Source organism: Meriones unguiculatus, chromosome 6, assembly GCF_030254825.1.
Source record: "Meriones unguiculatus strain TT.TT164.6M chromosome 6, Bangor_MerUng_6.1, whole genome shotgun sequence".
Taxonomy (NCBI): Eukaryota; Metazoa; Chordata; class Mammalia; order Rodentia; family Muridae; genus Meriones; species Meriones unguiculatus.
Window position 1 is genome coordinate 30,570,961 of NC_083354.1, and position 21,342 is coordinate 30,592,302.

At 46.8% G+C, this 21,342-nt stretch overlaps 1 protein-coding gene across 6 annotated transcripts; it reads left to right on the forward strand.

Moving 5' to 3' along the window:
• The first annotated feature begins 665 nt into the window (after positions 1–665).
• On the forward strand, positions 666–21,233 carry Znf445 (zinc finger protein 445). Of its 6 annotated transcripts, none has more exons than XM_060385006.1 (7): positions 668–870; positions 5,685–6,253; positions 9,007–9,175; positions 9,494–9,549; positions 9,811–9,937; positions 11,026–11,136; positions 11,821–21,233. In XM_060385006.1, exons 2-7 carry the CDS (start codon positions 5,819–5,821, stop codon positions 13,863–13,865), a joined length of 2,943 nt encoding a protein of 980 aa, XP_060240989.1. In that variant the 5' UTR covers positions 668–870; positions 5,685–5,818; the 3' UTR covers positions 13,866–21,233. The 6 variants fall into 6 exon arrangements, with proteins under 6 accessions (XP_060240992.1, XP_060240989.1, XP_021510149.2 ...); XM_021654474.2 differs by having other exon boundaries at positions 798–870; positions 5,696–6,253; XM_060385007.1 differs by lacking the exon at positions 668–870 and adding an exon at positions 916–1,216.
• The last annotated feature ends 109 nt before the right edge of the window (positions 21,234–21,342 follow it).

A 21,342-nucleotide genomic window follows, 5' to 3' on the forward strand; every position in this document is an offset into this window, starting at 1 on the left:
TTTAGGAGCCAAGACAGCAAGTGGTCAGGCCTGGCCACCTGGGAGGCATCTGATAATGAGTAATGTCCTGTTACTTGCAGATTAGGCTGTATCGAGGGAGGAAGAATGATTTAGCATATCCTCTGTTTTTTTTTTTTTTTTTAGGAGCAGGGCTACCTGACTCCAGTCACACCCTGAGGTTATCCTGGCAGGGGAATGCTGACCATCTGGTCTGGTCACTAAGTGCCGCTGGCTGGGTGGGTCTGCTTTGTTTTGCCTATTTCTTTGCCTATGAACCTGCTACCAGGACCCTAGTTATATTGCCCTGGGAATTTAAAACTTTAAATTTTCAGGGCCTCACAAACCAGCCAATCAGAAAACAGGTCAAAATGACCTGTGTCCTTATGGTTACTAAAACAATTATATGTTGCCATTATGGTTACCAAAATAGTTACTTCAGATGCTCACAGCTTGTCTCTAACCAATCACTATGTAACAAGCTTGCTCTTGCTGAATGTCCCTCAATCCTATAACTGCCAAGTCTGGAAGTGCCTTCCCCTTGCTAAAAGCCCTATAAAACCCAGCTTTTTTCCAGGCTCAGGGCTCCTAGCCTCTGACTGCCCAAATAAAGGAATAAAGGTTCTTTACTTTTGCATACAATTTCTGACTCCTGGTGTTGGTGGTGGTCTTTGGGGTCCCTTGGACTGGGCATAGCACTGTCAGGAGGTGCCAGGGCGGAACTCGGGCGGAGAGCAGCCGAGACGGCATTCCTCCGGGTTTCCTAGAGAGCCCGCAGCAGCCTTACTTCCGCTGTCCTAGAGAGGCCCGAGGAAGCGGAGCCAGAGGGCCGCCGCGGTCTGGCCGGGACGCCGAGGGCTGCGTCGTCAGGGGGTGAGCGAGCGGCGGGCTGGGGGCGGGCCTTGGGCGGCGGCTCACCCCGCGGCGCCGTCCCGGGCTCTCCCGGATGCGCGACGGGCGGAGCGGCGCGGCTCGGCGGCCTCGGCCCTCCGAGACCCCGAAACTTCCGCGTCCGCCATTATGACTCTTGGCGTCTGACTTGCCGATGGGAACTCCGCAGGTCGCCGCCCGGCTAATTGTTCGGGTCGGTTATGCTGTTACCTAAAGAGGGTGGGAAAGCTCGTTGCACGGCTGAGGTGTAAGCGTCGGAGACAAATGCTGGGACAGCTTGGTCTGGCGGCCTCACCTGGAATCCCCGCTGCTGAGGAAGCGGAGGCAGGTAGACCGGTGCTTGGCAGCTTGATGAGCCTTTCTCTCGGATTTTAAAGTAGAAAAGAGGTTTCCTAAGCTTAAAAAGCGAGTTTGAGACTAAGCTTTGATGCGCGCTTGGAAAGTGAAAAGTGCTCACAGCCCTAGCCTCATTTTCTTCTTCCTCCTCCTTTTTTTCCCCGAGACAGACTTTCTCTGTGTGGCCTTGGCCGGAACTCACTCAGTAGACCAGGCGGGCCTTGAAGTCAGGGCTGTCTGCTTCTGCCTCCTGAGTGCTGGGATTAAAGTTGTGCACCACCACCGCTGCCCGCCCAGATCCTCAAACTTTATGTGGTTTCTAGCATCCAGGAAGTACTAGTTTATAAACGTTGTGTGACAGTAAAATGATAGGAAGGAAATGAACTGACGTGAGCGGATCCCCATGCAGCTTTTTAGTTGGCTCCATCTTGTGAGCGTCACTTTAGGGCCCCGCAGCCAGGCTGAGCCTCATTCTTGACCAGGAGTGCATTGTTCTAATTAACTGAGCATTGAAAACCTATGTCATAGAGACTTTGAAACTAGTGCCACCGGTTCTGGCCCTGGTGTCATGCAATTGTGAGTTTTGGTATTATTAGCCCTAACTTGTATCTCTGCTGACTGGAGGATCTCACGGATACATCTGCCGGCCTGGAAGTTGGCACGTAGGCCAGTCTAGCCTCACACTCACAGACGAGCACCTCTTTCAGCTCCTGAGTGTTGGGATTAAAGGCGTGTGTCTCCACACCCGGTCTACATCTTCCTTTTGTTTATGTGCATGCTTGTGGCAGTGAGCACGGGGGTGGTGGGGTGGGGGAATTGGAAGACAACTTGTCTCTTGCTGCTGGGTTCCTTCTCTGACTGAACTGCAGCCTTGACTAGATAACTTTACCCTGTGGGCCATACTATCTGCCCTTCCTGCTTGGTTCATTTTCCTATGTAGTGCAGGTCACTAACAGGCAGAGCCATACCATTAAGACCTTGACCAAATTATTATTTTAAAACAGGGTTTCTCTGTGTAGTCTTGGCTGTCTTGGACTCACTTTGTAGACCAGGCTGGCCTTAAACTCAAAGAGATCCGCTTGCCTCTACCTCCCTGAGTGCTAGGATTACAGGCGTGCACCACAGTGCTCGGCCTGACAGAGTTCTTTCTAAATTTTATTGTAGTGTGTAAATGTTTAGTTTGCATGTGTGTGTATACACCGTGTTGTGCCTGGTGCCTGTGGAGCCAGAAGAGAGTGTCAGATCCCTTAGGTCTGCAGTTATAGACAGTTGTGAGCTGCCAGGTGGGCACAGGGATTTGAACTAGGGTCCTCTGGAAGGAGCACTCAGTGCTCTTCACCACCACCCATCTCTCCAGTCCTGACGACATGTTCTTTTTTTGAAGTATTTTGCTATTTTAGAATGTTCTTGAATCTGATGTTTGCTTAGATAAGGTTGATGTGTCCTTGTTACTGGCAGTTTCACCACTTTAAAATTTCTGTGTTTAACTTTGGAATTTGTACTCTTTTTCGGGAAAGAATTTGGAATGTTTCTCCTTAATGTTTGCTTCCTGATTAGCATCTTTCCTGTAGCAGAGAGTTCCTTTCCTTTTCTCTTACATTTCTTATTAGGAGGCTCCTCTACTTTGGCGACTTTGAGATAGTCTCACATAGCCTTGATGGCTTGGAACTTGCTTTATTGTCTTACTTCCAAGTCACCAAGCTCTGCTCTCCTCTGTGTCCTGAGTGATGGGATTAAAGGCACACCACTGTGCTGGCTTGAGTGGGTGAGCTTTAAAAATGTGGTCAGTTTATATCAGTGTGAATTTCTGACCCCACTGCTTTGTTTTTGTCCCAATTTGAGACAGTCTAATGTGCCCAGCTCAACCTGGCCTTGAATTCCTATCTTCTTGCCTCCACTTCCCACATGCTGGGATAATAGACATTCATCAGCATGCCTGGCCTTTTGTTTTAAAATTTAATTTATTATTTGTGTGCATATGCACAGTGCGTTGTGGGCGTGGGTCATTTCTCCCCACCTTTATATGGAAACTCAGGTTGCTGGTGAGGCAAATGCTTCTACCTGCTGAACTACCTGCCCCTGCCCCTGCTTTAAGTGTATAATTTCACTGATTTTCTGATACTGCAAAAACACTTGTGTTTTCTCTGTGTGACATGTCATTAACACTGTATTTCACAGTATAGAGAAATTTTAATTCAGAACATGGCTGATCTGGCAAGAGATCACATCCAAAGACCTTCTAGGTCTGTGGGATGCTTTTAATTCAGGAGATCTGAATTCAAGGCTAGCATGGTATAGAGCAAGTTTCAGGTAAAGAAAACTTAGTCCAGGTGTGGTGGTACTCGCCTTTAACCCCGAACAATGACGGTGAAGTTAGCTTGTAGAAGGACACCTGTGTTTGAAAGTGATGTCTAATTGAGTGGCAGAAACAGTGACGAACCAGAGAAGATTTGACAAAATAGGACATGTCCAACTCTCATGAGAAGAGAGGAAAGGAAGGCCACTTAAAGGGCTATGAGAGAGAGAGAGACAGGAGACAGTTTTACCAGGACAATAATAGAGAGACAGGTTGCACAAAGAGAACTCAGGTAAAGACAGAACGAGCCAGAGAATGAGAAGGAGCCAGGAGATTAGAGCAGATTGCTGGAGTTAGTTTGAGACAAAGCAGAGCAACTTTGGGGCTGAGAGAAAAGTCCCATTGAATAAGTGGGAGAAGAGTTTGAGCTGGAACTGAGTTGACCAGCCAGCTATGAGCCCAGAAAGAGAGAGTTTATTTAGCAGTAAGTCTCAGAGGCTGAAAACATTCTAGGCCTAGGTTAGATTGTACAGAGGCTAGAAGCTTCCAGGACTAGGCCTAGGTTAGCAGACAGAGGCAGTGAGCCTCCAAGACAACAATTGAGGCAGGTAAATAAAAGTTCCTTAACATCACAGAGTCCTTATTCCTTTAGTGGAGACGGTATTTAGAAACCAAGTTCTGGACATTCTGGGTGTGATCATGATCATGCTCATCTTATTCTAGACTTTGTGTGAGTGTATGCAAACGAGTATTTGCAGTTCTGTGTTTATATGTACACACAGAGTTTAGAACAGTGAGCCTTCAGAGCTGGCACGGTGCCTGCTTGTTAGGTAGGTGCTGGGATCAGAACTTCAGTCCTCATAATTGCGTCCCAAGTACTCTTAACACCTGAGGCATTTCTCCAGCCCCGTATAATCTCACTTCTTAGTTGCTGCATCAATTTCAACATTATTTTATTAAAAAAAAACCTTAATGATGTAAGTAAAGCAGTCTGTGAAGGCTCTACCTCCTACAGATTTTGCCTTCCATAATATATTTTTCCTTAATCTCTATGTTTGTTCTCTACCAATACACATTGGCTTGATTTCTGAAGCTATCTGTGTAGCTATATGTCTTGAAATCAAGTAGAGTGGTCTTACAAGACGGCTAAGTGGGTAAAAGCACCTGAGCTTGGTCCTTGGATCCCATATGGCAGGAGAGTAGTTTTCAAAGTAACTTTTAGCTCCTTCCCTTTGCCTTTTGGTGTAAACTGCAGTATCTTCGCATAGCTCTCCTGCACACATCATCTCTATTCTCTGTGGTTCTGGGACTTGTGTGTGCTGGGCCATTGTTCCACCACTAACTGCACATCTAGCTTCCTTCCCTTCCATTTTCCTGAGATTCTGATAGGAATGAAACTAAACATCAGCTTGGTGAGAATTGAAGGTTTTCATGCCATGTGTACCAGTACATGAATGTAATACGCTGTGTCTGTCTCCTTCCTTAGCTGTTCTTTGACCTTTTGTATCTGCCACTTGTGTTTCCTAGCCCTGTGCGTGTCTGAACTTTCTTAGGTCTCAGGCTGTGCAGGTGCTCCTGCATGTGTGTGTTCTCACACATCCAGGTGATCCCCACCTGGGGGACATGGCTCTGTCGTGTGTGATGGACATCATTTCTTACCTGTTCTCTTTTGAACAAGAATGTGTGTAACAGTTCTGGAAGTTTGATTTCTTTAAAAAACAGGCAGAGGCAGGTAGATTTGAGGTGAGCTTCGTCTACAAAGCGAGTCCATGAGAGCCAAGGCTACCCAGAGAAACCCTGTCTCAATAACAAAACAAACAACAAAACAAACAAAACAAACAACAAAAACAGAACAAAAGATCCCCCCCCCCAAAAAAGGGGAAAAAACCCACAGAACTATTTGGTGGTGTAAATGCCGGGACCCGAGAGGTAGGGTTGGTGGTGGTGGTTCTTCAGGGGGGGTTGGTTGAGGTTTGTTATGGCGTGCGCAAAGAAGAAACACGAGGAAAGAAATTAAATTCAGGGACTTTTCTATTTCCTCTCTGCCTTCTGTCCTTGTTTCTCTTCTGCCTAAGTGTGAGAGGTTGAGGCTGGGGGAATGAAGGGTGGGAAAAGAAAAACCCTCCAAGGAGTAAAGGACTGGCTCCATATGTTGGTGTTTCAGTCTCTTGCCAGTGTCCTCTGACGACCTAGCACGTGAGACTGCACTGCCGTGCTGAGAAGATCCAAGGACCCAGCAGTGACTCGGGAGAAGGCAGCAGCAGCTCTGTGTTCATCTGGGCGACTCTGGCAGGAGGGATGCCTCCAGGCAGGTGCTGTGCTGCCCACTCAGCACAGGCTTCAAGGCAACAAAGGCACCTTTGCACAGTAAAGAAAGAGGAGGAGGAGGAGGAGGAGGAGGAGGACTATATTTCACTGCAGACTGCCAGGCCGCAGACACTTAACCGCCCTGGCCAGGAGCTGTTCCGTCAACTCTTCAGGCAGCTTCGCTACCATGAGTCTTCTGGGCCCCTAGAAACTCTGAGCCGGCTCCAGGAGCTCTGCCGATGGTGGATGAGGCCTGATGTTCTTTCCAAAGCACAGATGTTGGAGTTGCTGGTGCTGGAGCAGTTCCTGAGTATCCTGCCCGGAGAGCTCCGGACATGGGTGCAGCTCCATTGCCCTGAGAGTGGTGCGGAGGTCGTGGCCTTGCTGGAAGAAGTGCAGAGGGATCTTGATGGAAAAACACTGTGGGTATGTGGCGCCCAGCGCGGTCTGCCTGCCTGTTTGTAGATGAGATGGTCCTTTGAGCTGTGAGTTTGAGAAATGTAGGGGAGCCTCCTTCTGTAAGTCTCTTTGATACTTGCGCACATGAGAGCTGGACTCTGACTGTGGAGCCTTTAGCAAGGACTGTTTCCTCTTATAGATGAAGACTGCCTCCAGAATAGGATCAGCAGGTATTCATAAAGAATTAGCTAGTGCTTTATGTCGTAGGTCTTCACGTATGAGCCGGTTTTGCATGTACTGACTACAGCCTTGTAGAGTGGTGGGGCAGAGGGGAAACTGGAAGGATTTGGATGGAAGAACAAAAGAGCAGTCTGCATGTACCATGTTTCCTCTTCAGGGGGTTTTTGAGCACAAGGGCTGGGAGGCATCCTTGGGCTGGGAGACTGGAAGACCTCAATCTTAAGCTTTGTCCTTACAGCGTTACTAGTCTCAGAGATGGTACTCTGGGCCTGCCATCAGGGAAGGCCCCTCAGATCCAGTCTGTGAGTCAATTAAAAGTCTTTATTTCAGCTGGCTGCTGGCTACATCTGGGTGTTTGGGACCCAGTTGTAGTCCCAAGGGTTTATATTGAATCAAGAAAAGCACATCTTGGCAAGAAGATCCCCAAGGTTGGTTGGTTGGTTGGTTGGTTTGTTTGTTTGTTTGTTTGTTTGTTTCTTTCTTTCTTTCTTTCTTTCTTTCTTTCTTTCTCTCTCTCTTTCTCTTTCTCTCTCTCTCTCTCTCTCTCTTTCTTTCTTTCTTTCTCTCTTTCTCTCTTTCTCTCTTTCTCTCTCTCTCTCTCTCTCTTTCTTTCTTTCTTTCTTTCTCTCTTTCTTTCTTTCTCTCTCTCTCTCTCTCTCTCTCTTTCTCTCTTTCTCTCTCTCTCTCTCTCTGTCTCTCTCTCTCTTTCTTTCTTTCTTTCTTTCTTTCTTTCTTTCTTTCTTTCTTTCTTTCTTTCTTTCTTTCTTTCTTTCTTTCTTTCTTTCTTTCTTGTCATAAGCTAAGGAGATAGTTACAAAAGCCAAAATATGCAACTAGCAAAAATGGTGGTCTTGCTGATTTTTGGAAAGAGCCTGTATAGTCATTATTCTAGTTCTTTGAAGAGACACCATGACCAAGGCAGCTTTTATAGAGGCAAGTTCCTAACTGGAGGCTTGGTTACAATTTCAGAGGTGTCCATTATCATTGGGTCACATGCAGGTGGGAGCTAGAGCAGCAGTTGAGAGCTATGTCCTGATCCATGGGTAGAGAGAGACCCAGCCTGGTGTGGGCTTTTGAAACCTAGAATTATTTTAGTTACTGGCACTTTGTTCAGTAAGACAGATTTTATCTGAGGTACTAAAATGGAGTCACCATAGTCAACTTTTCAGGAGCTCAATTTGAGAAAGAAATGCAGAATGAAGTAATTATGAGCATTTGTTCAGTAACTGTTTGTCCCAGGCCTGTCAGAAGAGGGGTGCTGGGTTGCTTCCTGCATTCTTTCTTAATGCTTTTTGCACACAGAAAACTGGTCCTTTGCCTTTTGAGGTTTTGCTTTTGTTTGTTTTTATTTTTGAGATAGGGGTCTCTACCCCGCTGTCCTGGTAGTCACTTTGTAGAGCAGGCTGGCCTTGAACTTATAGAGCGCCATCTGCCTCCCAAGTGCTGGGATTAAAGGCCTGTGCCACCACATCTGGCACCTTTTGAGTTTTTTCAAAAACTGTTTATCATTTTTTAGGTTTTCAAAGTTTATAGAAAACATGAGCCTGTTGGCACAGCCCATGCATTGACAATAACTAATATTTCTGAAGCTCATCCCTCAAATGTGTTACAGAACTAAAGTAAGTTACACTTGACCATAGTCTAGCAGTGGTAAATGCTGAAAGTCAACATAAGCAATGCTTATTAAAGAAAAAATGTCTTTAAAATATCTGAGAGTATATGTATCATTTTTACTACAATGATAAGATAGTTATAGGGACCTGACCTTGTGTAATTTATAAAGTGACATAAGATAGAACATTTGCAGAAGTATGTCTTGGTTATGACTCAGTTCATTTAGGGGTAGATATAAGGTTTTCGTCTCTTGTCATGTTCAGTGGCTTCAGTTGAGGGCTTGGTCACGGCAGTGTAGAAAAAGTATCAGCCACTGTGCCTGGCAGACTCCTCTAAGTTCATTAACTGAAGTCTGTGCACTTATCTCTACATTGAGGAAAGCCTTGTCTCAGAAACAAAGCTGTTTGACGTCTGAGGGCCAAGCTCTCCTTGCTGTTCTTGCTTGGATGAACAAAGGAGAGTTTTTGTCTGTGGTTTGTTTCTTGGCTGACCCTTAAAGTTAATATTGTCTCTGTAGGGGTGATACTATTTTGTCAGGTTTACAGTCTGAAAGCTAGCCTTCTCTGAGGCCACTGTCCATGTCAGTGCCTGTCTGGCCCTGTACTGTAAGCTGCTGTTCATTTTCCCTCCTCTCTTTTCTCACTGTCAGCCAGGAGTCAGGTAGTGTGGAGTAGGGAGGTTTCACTGTGGCACGTGAGGGTGGCTATACTGACTTGCCAGGTGCACCCTTATGTGAGGGGGGAACCTGTCGGCCTCTCCTTGGTGTGGAGGCTGAGGGAGGCGAAGCTTCTCTTACCTGTCTGCGTCCCTTCTGCCAGGAAGTGATTAGAGGACCTGCTGGCCCAGACCTTTACAGACTGGCCATGGGAGTATTCTCTGAGTTTGTTTTCTATGGGAATGTTCTCATAACATTTTCTTCTTGCCAGGCCCCCTGCCTTGCTCAGGATCCAGATGTGCATTGGATAGGCACTGGAGCTCTGCAGTCGCCACAGATATGGTCCCCTGCTTCACGTCTCAGGAATGCTTCCGCGCTAGAGGACCACTTGGAGCCTTCACATGGAATAGGAGATTGTGACTTCCTGGCTGGGCAAGATGGTACTCACTGCCCAGACCCTAGCTTTATGCTCTGTGTCCTGTGCCTCCTATACTGTCAGCTTGTTACCATCTATTCTCTCACAGAATCTTTTGTCACCTAGTTCATGTTCTCTTGGATGCCTCTGAGATTTATATCTGGTTGGCTTCTTCCATTCCACTCTCCCTTTGCTGGTCCCCAGCAGACCCTGAAGACATGCCTGTGCATCTTGAATAACAGTCTGCCTGCTTGTAGGCCCAGGAATTATCTAGGAGTGAGGAGAGTAAACTTCATGGGTGTCCAGAGCTGGACAACTCTCTTACGGCTCTTTTTTCTTTCAGATTCTGATGTCTCAGTGCCTGCCCATTTCCAGACAGAAGAGGGTATAGGGTACCAGGTAACAGCCAGCAAGCCTCTGGTAATCCCGCTGGGGCTTGGGGTCTTTCCCAGTGTCTCGTGCTGCCTTGTGGGTAGTGCAGCTCTTCATGCTGGGTTGTTGTTTAACTTCATAGAGCACAGAGCTATCTGCTCCGTGATGGTCTCTCTGCTTCGCCAAGTTCACACAGTGTTAACTCTATGTCAGGCCTGGGAGCCTCCTGACAGCTAAGAGCTGTGGATCAGCTCTAAGCCATAGTTTTTTTTTTTTTTATTTTCCCAGGAAGCTTTGACTTTCCAGGATGTGGAGGTGACCTTCTCTCAGGAGGAGTGGGGATGTTTGGACTCAGCTCAGCGCAATATTTATCGGGATGTTATGCTGGAGAATTATGAGAATGTAGTTTCTGTGGGTAAGTCTTTAGTATCCTGGCTACCTCCACTTTTTCCTTTTTTCTTTTTGACTGATTTGTGTGTCTGGATGTGTGTGCGTATAAGTGCTTGCGTGCCATGGCTCATGTGTCTGAAGACAGGTGATGAGACTGGTTTTTGTTCTTTCTGCCATGTAGAGCCTGTGGATCAAACTGGCTAAGCTTGGCTGTAAGTGCCTTTCCCCACTGAGCCATGTTTGCTGGCCCCTGGCTTTTATTATATGTGTGAAAAGGGCCTCGCCTTGGATTTTGGCACTGTAACCACCAACCTTATTACTTAATCTGTCACTGAACCATCCCTCTTGAATAATGGAGATGGTAATGTCTGTCATGTGGGGTTATTGAAAAGACTGAGGCTGTTTCAAGTTTCTAGTCCATTTAGGCAGTCAGATATCATGAACTGATGTCACCAGTTGAGTAGTTGTATGCTTTTCACCTCTGAAGAGTATTTATTCTTGTTGACATTTTATTTTATGTGTGTGGGTATTTTGCCTTCATGTATGTCTGTGTGCCACCTGCATAGAATGCTCACAGCAGTCAGAAGAGGCCCTCAGATCCATTAGGGCTTGAGTTACAGATGGTTGTTAACCACCATGTGGAGGCTAGGAATTGAACCAGATCCTTTGGAGGAGCAGCCAGTGCCTTTTAACTGATGAAGCATCTTTCTGATCCTAGCTCTGGAGAATTCTTGAAGCTCTTTTGCCTCTCATCTCTGCTTAGGGCAGCAGTTCTCAACCTGTGGGTCGCAACCCCTTTAGCAAATGTCTGTCTCTAAAAATATTTACATTATGATTCATAGCAGTAGCAAAATTACAGTTATGAAGTAGTAACAAATAATTTTATGTTTGGGGGGTCACCACGACATGAGGAACTGTGTTAAAGAATCCCAGCTTTGGGAAGGTTGAGAGCCACTGGCTTAGGGCTATCAGTAATGGCTTGTCAGGTGCCCTGCCCTAGGTTCTTCCCATTTGTCTTTCTGGCCTTCTCTCTTCTCTAGCAGGACTTTAGGTCCTAGGGAATAGTTCTGTGTGGCCTATCTTCTTTCACATCCCCGTCCTTCTTTTCTGCAGTGGGGTCACCTCCCAAACCTGCATTGATCTCCTGGCTAGAAGCAAAGCAGCCATGGGGTGCGAATATCTGCACAGCTCAGCTTGAGAGGGAGGCAGAGGCCGCCTCCGAAGGTGAGTTGTGTAAAACCATCCATCTTCTGCCCTCTTCTCTTTCATATGGTTAAATGCATCACTAGGGCTTACTCCAGCCTTTGCTAGGAGTTCCTAGGACCCTGAGCCTCTTCCCTCCTGTTTGGCCATTTCTTTCCAGCTGTGCCCTTCCCTGGCATCTCACTGTCAGCTGTTGCTCATCACAGGGCCTGTTCTCTCTCCACCCAGTTGTCATGCTCCTCATCCCTGGGCCTGCACTAATTTGGCATTGTCTGTATTCATCCCTCCTATTCTTAGGAGCATCATTCCATTCCATTCTTTTTCATGGCGATGAGTTCTTTCAGCTAGGCTCTCCTTGGAGCACCACGTCTTCGCTTTTGGGGACTTCTGTGTGGTGCTCCTGTGCCATGATTACCTTTTCCTCTAGTGTCTTGCTGTTCATATTCTTCCTTAGCTCTGTTTGTTGCACTTGCTGTTTCCTGCTGTAATGGCCCTTCTTCTTCCCTTTCCTGTAATTTGGATACCCTTTCTTGTTTTTGTCTTATCCTTTACTATGCTGTAAAACGGTAATGACAGTCAGGCAAGATTCTTGCTTCAAGAATCTTACTTTATAGTTCTTGCTGCTTTTCCCAGTTCCAAGTGTGGAGAAAAAGTACATTTTCTTGTTTGTGTATATGCGTGTCTTTGTTTTTTGTTTTATTCCAGGAGGTGATCTCCCAATTAAACCAAGCAAGTTCATCTTGAAACAGGACCCTTCAGAATACACAGAAACCTTTGCTGTGCTATCAGTATGTCCTGAGACAAGCGTTTCTGAAGGAACAGGGCTCAAAGACTCTTTTGAACAGAAGAGCAGGCTACAGAAGCTCTGTGTAAGCCCCATACAAGTGAAGGAAGAAGCTGACATTAGTTACAGGACAGGAGGAGAACCTGGAGTATTGGAAAGCAGTGATATTCTTGACGTAACTCCTGTTAAGTGTGTGAATGTTTCTAGGAAAAAGCGATCCTTTAAACGTGACCATGACAGAAACTTCAGAAAAAGATCATACCATTATAAAAAGAAATATGGGGAAGAGCTCAAAGATATTGAAGGGTTTGGTATATATGAGAGTGTTAGACTGAAAGAGAGTGGAAAGACTTTCAGTAAAAGCCCCCATCTTGACTATCATCAGAGATATTATAGTCAAGAGAAACAGTTTAAATGCAGGGTGTGTGAGAAAGCCTTCAGGTGGCGTTCAAATTGTGTGCGACATGAGAAAATTCACACTGGAGTGAAACCTTATAAATGCAGTTTATGTGAGAAAGCTTTCCAACGTCGATCAGCCTACCATCTGCACCAGAAAACCCACACTAAACAGAAAATGGAATCCAGGCAGTTGAGAGACGCTGCCAGCTGCAAGTTGGATCGCAGTCATCGTTTGATAAACCAGCGTAAGGAGAAGCACTCGGACTGCAGCCAGTGTGGTAAAAACTTCTGCTGTAAGTCCTATGTTCGTCAACACCAAAGGCTTCACACACAGGAGAAACCTTACAAATGTACCCAATGTAGGAAAACTTTTCGGTGGAAGTCTAACTTTTCTCGTCATAAGAGACTGCACCAAAGACAAGAGTTTGGTAAACAAGAGAAATGTGAAGAAGACTTCAAGCAGAATTGCAGTCAGTCTGAGGTTGTCTCCACTGTGGAGAAAACTTTTCTGTGTCAGACTTGTGGGAAAACTTTTACACAAAAGAAATCACTCATTGAGCACCAGAGGATTCACACGGGGGAGAAGCCATACCAGTGTGGTGCATGCAGGAAAACCTTCACCTATAGGTCATCTTATTTTATTCACATGAAGCGTCATGCTGTTAAAATAAAACCTGAAAGTGATCTCCCTTTGAGTCAGGACACAGTGTTTCTTCAGAGCAGTCCCAGTACAGATGAGCCCAACAAATGTAAATACTGCGGTAGAACCTTCCGCACTCTGTCATTCCTCCTCATTCATCAGAGAGTTCACACTAGAGAGAAGCCCTACAAATGCAGGGAGTGTGGAAAAGCCTTCCGATGGAGTTCCAATCTCTCTCGACATGAGAGGAAACACTATTCGCCTCCACAGTGGGAGTATCATGAAAGTAAAGAGACTTTAGGATTCGAGTCAACAATCCTCACTGGTCAGAAGCCCTTTTGGTGTCAAGAATGTGGGAAGACCTTTACACGCAAAAGAGGCCTTTTAGATCACAGGGGAATACACACTGGAGAGAAGCGCTTTAAGTGCAGCTTTTGTGAGAAATCTTTCGATAGGAACTATCGTCTTGTTAATCACCAGAGGATCCATACTACAGAGAGACCTCTTCAATCTCCGTGGCATGATGAATGTTTTGTTGGGATGCGTGCCCCTTGTGTTGAGCAGAGAAAGCACAGCAGAACACTGCAGTCTGGATGTAGCCTGCACTCAGAGAAGCCTGGCACACCTTACTGTCGGGATGCACGGTTCAGTGCTCAGGAAGCAGAGCTAAGTGGAAAGAAGCCCCGTAAGAAACGCGAGAACCCTTCTGACAAGAGCTCCAGGCTCATTCTGTTCCAGAATGTCCGCTCCAAGACAAACTGCCACAAATGTAGCATCTGTGGGAAGACATTTAGCAAGCGTTCACACCTCATTAGCCACAAGAGATTTCATACTCGAGAGAGGCCCTTCAAATGCAAAGTGTGTGGGAAGACCTTCAGGTGGTCTTCCAATTTGGCGCGTCATATGAAAAACCATGTTAGAGATTAGCCCGGGCTCTCCGACAGTGGGGCTGGGGAATAGTTCTTGGTTAAATTTCTAGAGACCATAAGTGGCAGGCACTGGGGAAACCTTTGCAAAGGCCCAGTCCTTCTGGTTTGGGAGTTCTTGGCTTCAGGCAGAGGATATAGGATCTTGTCTGGTGATGTTAGGGGGTAGTATAGAGTCCCTCAGGTGGAGTTGAGTGAGCTGTCTGAAGACTGGACTGAAGTGAGTCCTGGGACCAACCTTTTTACAGAGGTATTTAGTTGTGATGATGTCTCTGGTGGATCCGTCTGTTATAGGATTACGCTGGGACCTTTTCCTGTAATCTCTGCTGCCATCTTAAGGCCTGTGCCTCAACTGCAGGTGTCATGTGGGTTCCCAGTTATACTTGTCGCTGCAGCCTGACTAAGCACGTGGGAAAGCTGAGCTTGGGTGCTTATGGTGACAGATACTGCAAAGCAAACCACACTGCTTCTCCATGCTGGACGATGAATCGGCACTCAGAGTGTGTGCGTTGTTCTTGCCTGGGTTCGGTTCCCAGCACCCACGTGGCAGCTCACAACCATCTACAGTGCCAGGGGATCCCACGCCCTATCCCGACTACACACGCACCAGACATGCAGTTGGCTCATAGACATACGTGCAAGCAAAACACTGAAGTACGTTTTAAAAATACACACCTGTAATCCCAGCACTCAGGGAGGCAAAGGCAGGTGGATCTCTGAGTTCGAGGCCAGCCTGGTCCGTAAAGCGAGTCCAGGTCAGTCAAGGCTACAAAGAGAAACTTTATTTCCAAAAACAAGAAAAGTATTAAAAATCTGTATTTTAAAATTGCGTCGCTGAAGGATTCTAGTTCTGCCAGATCAGAGGTGGAGCCTTGATCAGACAGGTTGGGGTCCTTCAGAAAGCAGGCCGGGAGATAAAAGTCATGCTCCTAGGCAGGAGTGCCGCTGTAGCCGGTTTTAAGTAGAGTGCTGGTTGGCAGCTTCTGGTTGTCTTGGCAACTGTCTAATCGTACACTTGAGCTTGGCCTGGAAAGCACAGGCTTCTTTCAGCATGGCTTTCTCCCCACTCTCTGAGGAACTGGAGTGGGAGTGAGGATAGACAGGTGTATGGAGACCATCCTGGGGGAGTGATGTCAGGTGGCCTCCGAGCTGCTCAGTGTGGGAAGCTCCATCCTTGGAAGACTGTCAGACCACGGTGTGCTGAGAAGAGACCAGACGGACTATCTTGCCACTCTTAGGAAAGTTAGTTTTGAAAGCTTAGGTGAAATGGGCACAACACCTGGAATTCAGAGTCCTTTGTAAGTGGAAATGAAGACAGACTGCCAGGCAACTCGGAAAACCTTACAGGACTGTGAATCCCGCCGGGGAGTTCTGTCTGTCGGTCTGGGATCAGTGTGAAGAATGATGAGTGTGAGGCAAGTCACTGCAGCGCGTCTGGACGGTGGGACTGGTGGGCCATCAGCAGAACTGCAGCGGCCACTGGGCACTCGGGAAGATACAAAGCTCAGGGTGGTGGCACATGCCTGTAGCCCTAACCTGGGATGCTGAGGCAGGAGGAGCAAAAGGAGACCGTCTCAGCAGTCCCCACAGCAGCACAACAAAAAGCCAAAATGGTGGCTATGGAAGAGTGAACTCCAGTTTGGAAAACTGCACTGTGAGATGCAGCGGCTCTGTATAATATACTGTGTACATAGGGATTCCGTGTATGAAGTGGACGTGTCACTTGGATTTCTGTAAGTGGGACGGAGGAGTAAACTTGATAGGGTGTGGGGGTCAGTAATGAAATGCATGTGTGACGCTGAGACTTGTCCTGTAAACATCCCTGATGTTTACAGAGTTAGTGAAATAAGAGTAAAGTTGTGAAATAGGATGATGTGTGCTAACCATTGCTCCATATTATCTCGGTGTGAGGTGGTGGTGAAATCAGAATGGATACGTGGGGCCGTCACTTGTTTTTCTAAAAGTTCTTGCAGACACATCCTCTAAAGCTGTGATTTAACTGTGCTGCTACTGAAGTGGTCTGTGTTCGCCCCTCCCTTCCAACACTCTTTCTCGCTCTCTCCCTCTCTCTCTCTCACTCTGATATGTCATTATGGGTGTCCACAGAGATTTGTCTGCCTCCAGAGTGCTGGGATTGGAGGTGTGCACCACCACACCTGGCCTACTTCATCTCTCAAATTCTCAGCATTCTTATCTGCTCAATTTGAAATAGCACAAAATAGCTGTTGGCGAAGGAATGGTTAAACAGCTGCAGTGTGACAATGCAGTGTGCCAGTTTGAAGAAAACCAGGGCGTTTTGTGTCTCAGCACCATCTCTAACCTATGAGATTGTGAGCTATTGCCACACTAGCTCTTGCCAAAAAAGTGAAACTAGAAGACAGACAGTTGTGATGATGACATGGGACTTGGGACAGTGATGCCTGTTAGGCATCCTCCTTTCCTGGTGGATGGAAGAAATGAGTATTTATGTGCTAGGTGCCACATTTTTTAAGTTAACACTGCTAAAAATGGCAAAATTGTGTCAGCCAGGGTCTAATGAAAATCCAAAAACTGTACTAATCATTGCAACAACTTGGAACTGTTGACTGTATATGTTGAGGTAAAGAGAGAGAGAGAATGTCAGGCTGTATTGAGGACAAGCTGCTCCAGAGGCCAGAATAGGTTCACATAGGATCAAATATTCTGCAATGAATGGACTTTAAGGCTGGGGGAGTGTGGCTGAGGGAAGGCTGGAGGGGCTCAGCTTTGGTCTGTATTGGGCAGGATTTAGCCACTGGTGCACATTAAAAACTGTTCTGTGCTGTTGTGTTCGTTTGTTGTCAAGCTTTTACAAGTGCTTAGATTCCCCCATCCCCTGTGAATGAGGGAAATTGCTAGGAGCCAACAGTTGAAGCTTTTCAATAGCAGTGAATAGACTTCTCCATCTTGTCTGGCAGCCCAGAGCTCTCTGGCAGCCAAGCGTCTCTTGTCAACCAGGAGGAAATGCACACAGAATATTGTAGCGCCAAGGACCACAGAGTGTCTCAGAAGTCACACCTGCCCTAGGAGGTGTGAGGCTTTGCAAACCACTCTAGTCCAGGGTGGCTTCTCAGACTCGATGTTTAGATGGCCTTGACGCTGGTCTATAGTGTCTGTGTGGGGAGCCTCCTCTAGCTGTGATGTGACTGGAGGACAGTGTACATTCCCTCGGTTGCATTCCTCTCAAATCCTCTACTGGACAGTCCAGGCTATTCAGCCACTGCTCTGGTGGTGAGGCCCAAGTCCAATTAAAGGCTGTGGTGGTACATTAGGAAAATATCTCTCCAGGCTAGAACTTCTGCTGAATTTCCTGGCCCAACAACTAATACACTTTGGTCACTTGAGGCCTTTTCTACTGTGTGCTGTCCTTTAACCTGCCTTTTTTCATTTGTTTTTGGGCTTTCAAGACAGGATTTCTTGGTGTAGCTGTGGCTGCCCTCAGATCCTCCTGCCTCTGCCACCTCAGTACTGGCATTAAAGGCATGGTACTACCATCCAGCTATGCTTAACCTGCCCTAAGGTAGCACTGTAACAACCAATTTTATTTGCCTTGGCAATCACCTTTTATAACGTAAGCTAATATAATTTTAGATTATGTATTCTTCCATGCCTCTGACCTAGAGAAAATGCCTGTGTGTTTGCATGTGTGCCCTGGCATAAATGCTAATAGTTTGAAAGCACCCTTACACAATAAACACCTGCTGTACGTGGCTAGAAACAGCACAGTTACTGTTTGCTAAGTGAATGTTTGCTTTTTTTAGTGTCTTTGAGTCAGGTGAAGCCAGTAATATTTAATCCTGTGTAAAACTCTGTAAAGCGTCTCCCAGTCTTCCCCGTGGGGTGCTGTGTTGCCCAATAAGAAAGCAAAGCCCTTTCTTAGAAGCACGTGGACAGATACCCAAGGCAGCATTCAAGCAGGTGCAGACTCAGACTACAACACAGGGATTGTTGGCCCTGCTCAGATGGAGAGATACCCTGGGAATCCGGAGCCCAGGAACCACAGCTCTGAGAGGAGGCCTCCCCAGCAGGCACACTGCGGCTCCCAGGAGGGTTTTCCCAATCAGGAGCTCCGGAGCCTCAGCCCCACTTCACTGCTTTGCTTTTTCTCTTCTCTTGATTGCTTCCAGTGAGTCACAGGCAGAAAATCTCACAAAAGAGATTTAATGGGAGGATCCAGGGTGCAGGGGACGGCTCCAGGGGTGGGTGCCCCTGCTCCCAGGGGAGGACAGCAGGGGACTGAGCAGATGCAGCCTTTAGGAATAATTTCCTAAGGGGTAGAACTTTTAAGGGCAGAGATTTCCAGAGAATTGGTCTTTCAAGTCCTGAGCATGGGGGAATGGTGGGGTTTCAGACTTCTCACCTAAAATTAGCATAACCAATGATACTGAGGGGCTGGAGATGACCTTTGTGACAGAGAGACTGGAACCCATGTTATGACAAAGATGTCTGGTGGAGGGGCCTGACACTTTTTGTGTTTACAAAGTTTACAAAGGGAGTCTAGGGCAGGGAAACGTTCCTTGCTGCTTGAGTTGCCATAGGCAGCCAACAAGTTACAGACAGAAGAGACCTGGAATCTCATTCTTGGTTAAACTACTCCAAAGGAAAGCACTTTGATATTTTTCCCCTTAATATTACACTGATAACATTTGGGGTACCCTGAGGCTATTACTAGTTTGTTTAAATTGACCCAAAATTTTCCCAAATTGTCTTTTCTAATGAGAGCAGGCTGAGCTTGTTTTTTTGGACCCTCCAAGATGTGTTTGCCTCAGGCTTTGCTCACTCTTTTTTTATCTACAATAAACTTTCTCTTCCACCGGATCTTGGAGAAGTTATGTTCTGTTCCTTTTGTTATTCAGCACCATTTGTCGGTGACTGACGTGAGGCTTGAAGGGTTTAGGCCACCCCAGGTGAGAGGCAGCTTGCTGTGGATCTGAGGTGCACCTAGGCTGAGCAGAGTCTAGACTGGGGTGAACAGGTGGGCAGGGACTAGTTCTGATGAGTTCATGGGCTGTGAGGCAGGAGAGGCGTGGGCGTGGGCCTGTGCTGAATGCATACCCGCCACATTCCTGCTTGCTACACATTTGTGTTCTGGAAGAGAAGCTATGAGATGGACTGCCCAAAGCAGGAGCGATGAGAAGCAAGGCCAGGGCCACCTCCAAGTTGGCGACAGAGGCCCAGCGCATGCTGTGTGGTCCCCAGAAGGAATCGGGCCTGGCCAGGATGGAATGCTTTACGTAACAAAGACCAGTTGCTAGGAACACCAGCTTCTGATACTATCTCTACTGTGAAGCTGTCTGCACAGACCGCACCACCCCATAACCTTCCAGCAGGTGAGCTTCAGTCCTCCTGCAGGTCAGCCTTGTAGGCCTGTGAGGGCAGGGTGGGGCGTATGGGAGGCAGCGCCTTTGCTGTGCAAGCAGGGCCTCACCGGGAACCAGGAGTCAGAATGCTGCTGGTTGGCCTGGGTGGTCCTGTGGACTACCTTGAAGTTTCTCAAGGCCGTAGCTGCTGTGTCCATCCTAAAGAAAGCAAAGGCATTGAGCCTCTAGACTAGGCAGCCCTTCCTGCACCAGCCAGGGGCCAGGGTTCACATTACTTCCTGAGCTTTCTGTTGGTGCTAGAACAATTGATTTATTACTGTTAGTGGTTGTGAACTCCTGATCCTCCTGCGTCCACCTCAAAGGGTTGAGTCACAACTGTGCTACCGTGCCTGGCCTTCCCTCACTATATTGAGAGCTGTTTCTGTAGTGTCAGAGTCGAGGTCCAAGCATTTTCAGAGACAGCGATGTTACAAAGCAAGGGAAGTTTTATCATGCGAGTAGAAGGGGGCAGCCATCAGCCGCAGCAGAGGATCTTTTGTAGGTCTTTGATCTTTGCAATCAAGCACAGTCTAATACAAAAGCGGAACTTCGGCAGATAGGCTTAGCACAGACACCTCGTCAAGAGTTCTTGATGTCATGGTGGCTGGCCAGCTTCAGGAGGCTCCATTTCAATTCAAGTTGACCTAGTTCTCAGAAGGTCTTTGTGGTCTGTTGATTTGAAAAATAGTCTGAACAATAGGAACATGCATCTCACTTCCCCTAAGAAATAAAAATATCAAGATCAAGGAAACAACAAGGAAAGGAAAAAAATGGAGGCCCTGTTGTCTTTAGAAGATGAAATAAACTATTCAACTCATTTTAAAAAATCAATAGTGAAGGCAGAAATGGAGGAGCCTTTAACAATTTCCTTATACTGGTTTCTACTTAAACCCTTTCATGTTCAGTTTAGCAACAGCACGTCAAATCCTTGTTTACACTGTTGTGGGAAGCCCACCATAGATGACCACTCAGTTTATGGCCAACTGAAAGTCTTGATTCCAGCTGGTTGGGACTATACTCAGGCATTTGGGACCCAAGTGTATCCTGACTGTTTAGAGCAAGGGGCTTTTATTTTTATTTATTACAATTTAGTCAGTTTGTATCCTAGCTGTAGCCCCCTTTCTTATCCTCTCCCAAACTCTTCCTCTTCTCATACCCCTTCCCCAGTCCACTGATAGGGGAGGTCCTCCTCCCCTTCCCTCTGACCCCAGTCTATCAGGTCTTAAAAGGACTGGCTGCATTGTCTTCCTCTGTGACCTGGTAAGGCTGCCACCCCCACCTCCAGGGGGAGGTGATAAGAGCCAGCCCCTGAGTTCATGTCAGAGACAGACCCTGTTCCCCTTACTAGGGAAATCACTTGAAGACTGAGCTGCCATTTGCTACATCTGTGCCGGGGTTCCAGGTTGTCTCCATGCATGGTCCTTGGAGTATCAATCTCAGAAAAGACCACTGTGCCCAGATTTTTTGGTTCTGTTGCTCTCCTTGTGGAGCTCCTGTCCCCCTCCAGGTCTCTCTCCCCCTTTTATAAGATTCCCTGCACTCTGCCCAAAGTTTAGCTATGAGTCTCAGCATCTACTTTGATACCCTGCAGGGTAGTCTTTCAGAGGCCCTCTGTGGTAGGCTCCTGTCCTGTTACCTGTTTTCTCCCTCTTCTGATTGAGGAGTGATCATCTTACCCAGGGTCCTCCTTCTTGCTTAGCTTCTTTAGGTGTACAGATTTTAGTATGTTTATCCTATTATGTCTAATATCCACTTATAAGTGAGTATATACCATTTGTGTCTTTCTGTTTCTGGGATACCTCACTCGGGATGATCTTTTCTAGATCCCACCATTTGCCTGCAAATTTCATGATTTCCTTGTTTTTAATTGCTGAGTAGTATTCCATTGTGTAAATGTACCACAATTTCTGTAGCCATTCCTCAGTTGAGGGACGGTTGTTTCCAGCTTCTGGCTAATATGAATAAAGCTGCTACGAACATGGTTGAACAAATGTCCTTGTTGTATACGAACATCTTTTGGGTATATGCCTAGGAGTGGTATAGTTGGATCTTGAGGTAGCACTATTCCTAATTGTCTAAGAAAGTGCCAGATTTCCAAAG

What these genes read in the sequence shown, in the direction of transcription:
- Znf445 (XM_060385006.1), top strand. Translation starts at nt 5,819, where the DNA reads ATGCCTCCAGGCAGGTGCTGTGCTGCCCACTCAGCACAGGCTTCAAGG. An exon ending in TTGATGGAAAAACACTGTGG is followed by an intron (nt 6,254 to 9,006) that starts GTATGTGGCGCC and finishes TCTTCTTGCCAG; the next exon opens with GCCCCCTGCCTTGCTCAGGA. An exon ending in TGAGAATGTAGTTTCTGTGG is followed by an intron (nt 9,938 to 11,025) that starts GTAAGTCTTTAG and finishes TCTTTTCTGCAG; the next exon opens with TGGGGTCACCTCCCAAACCT.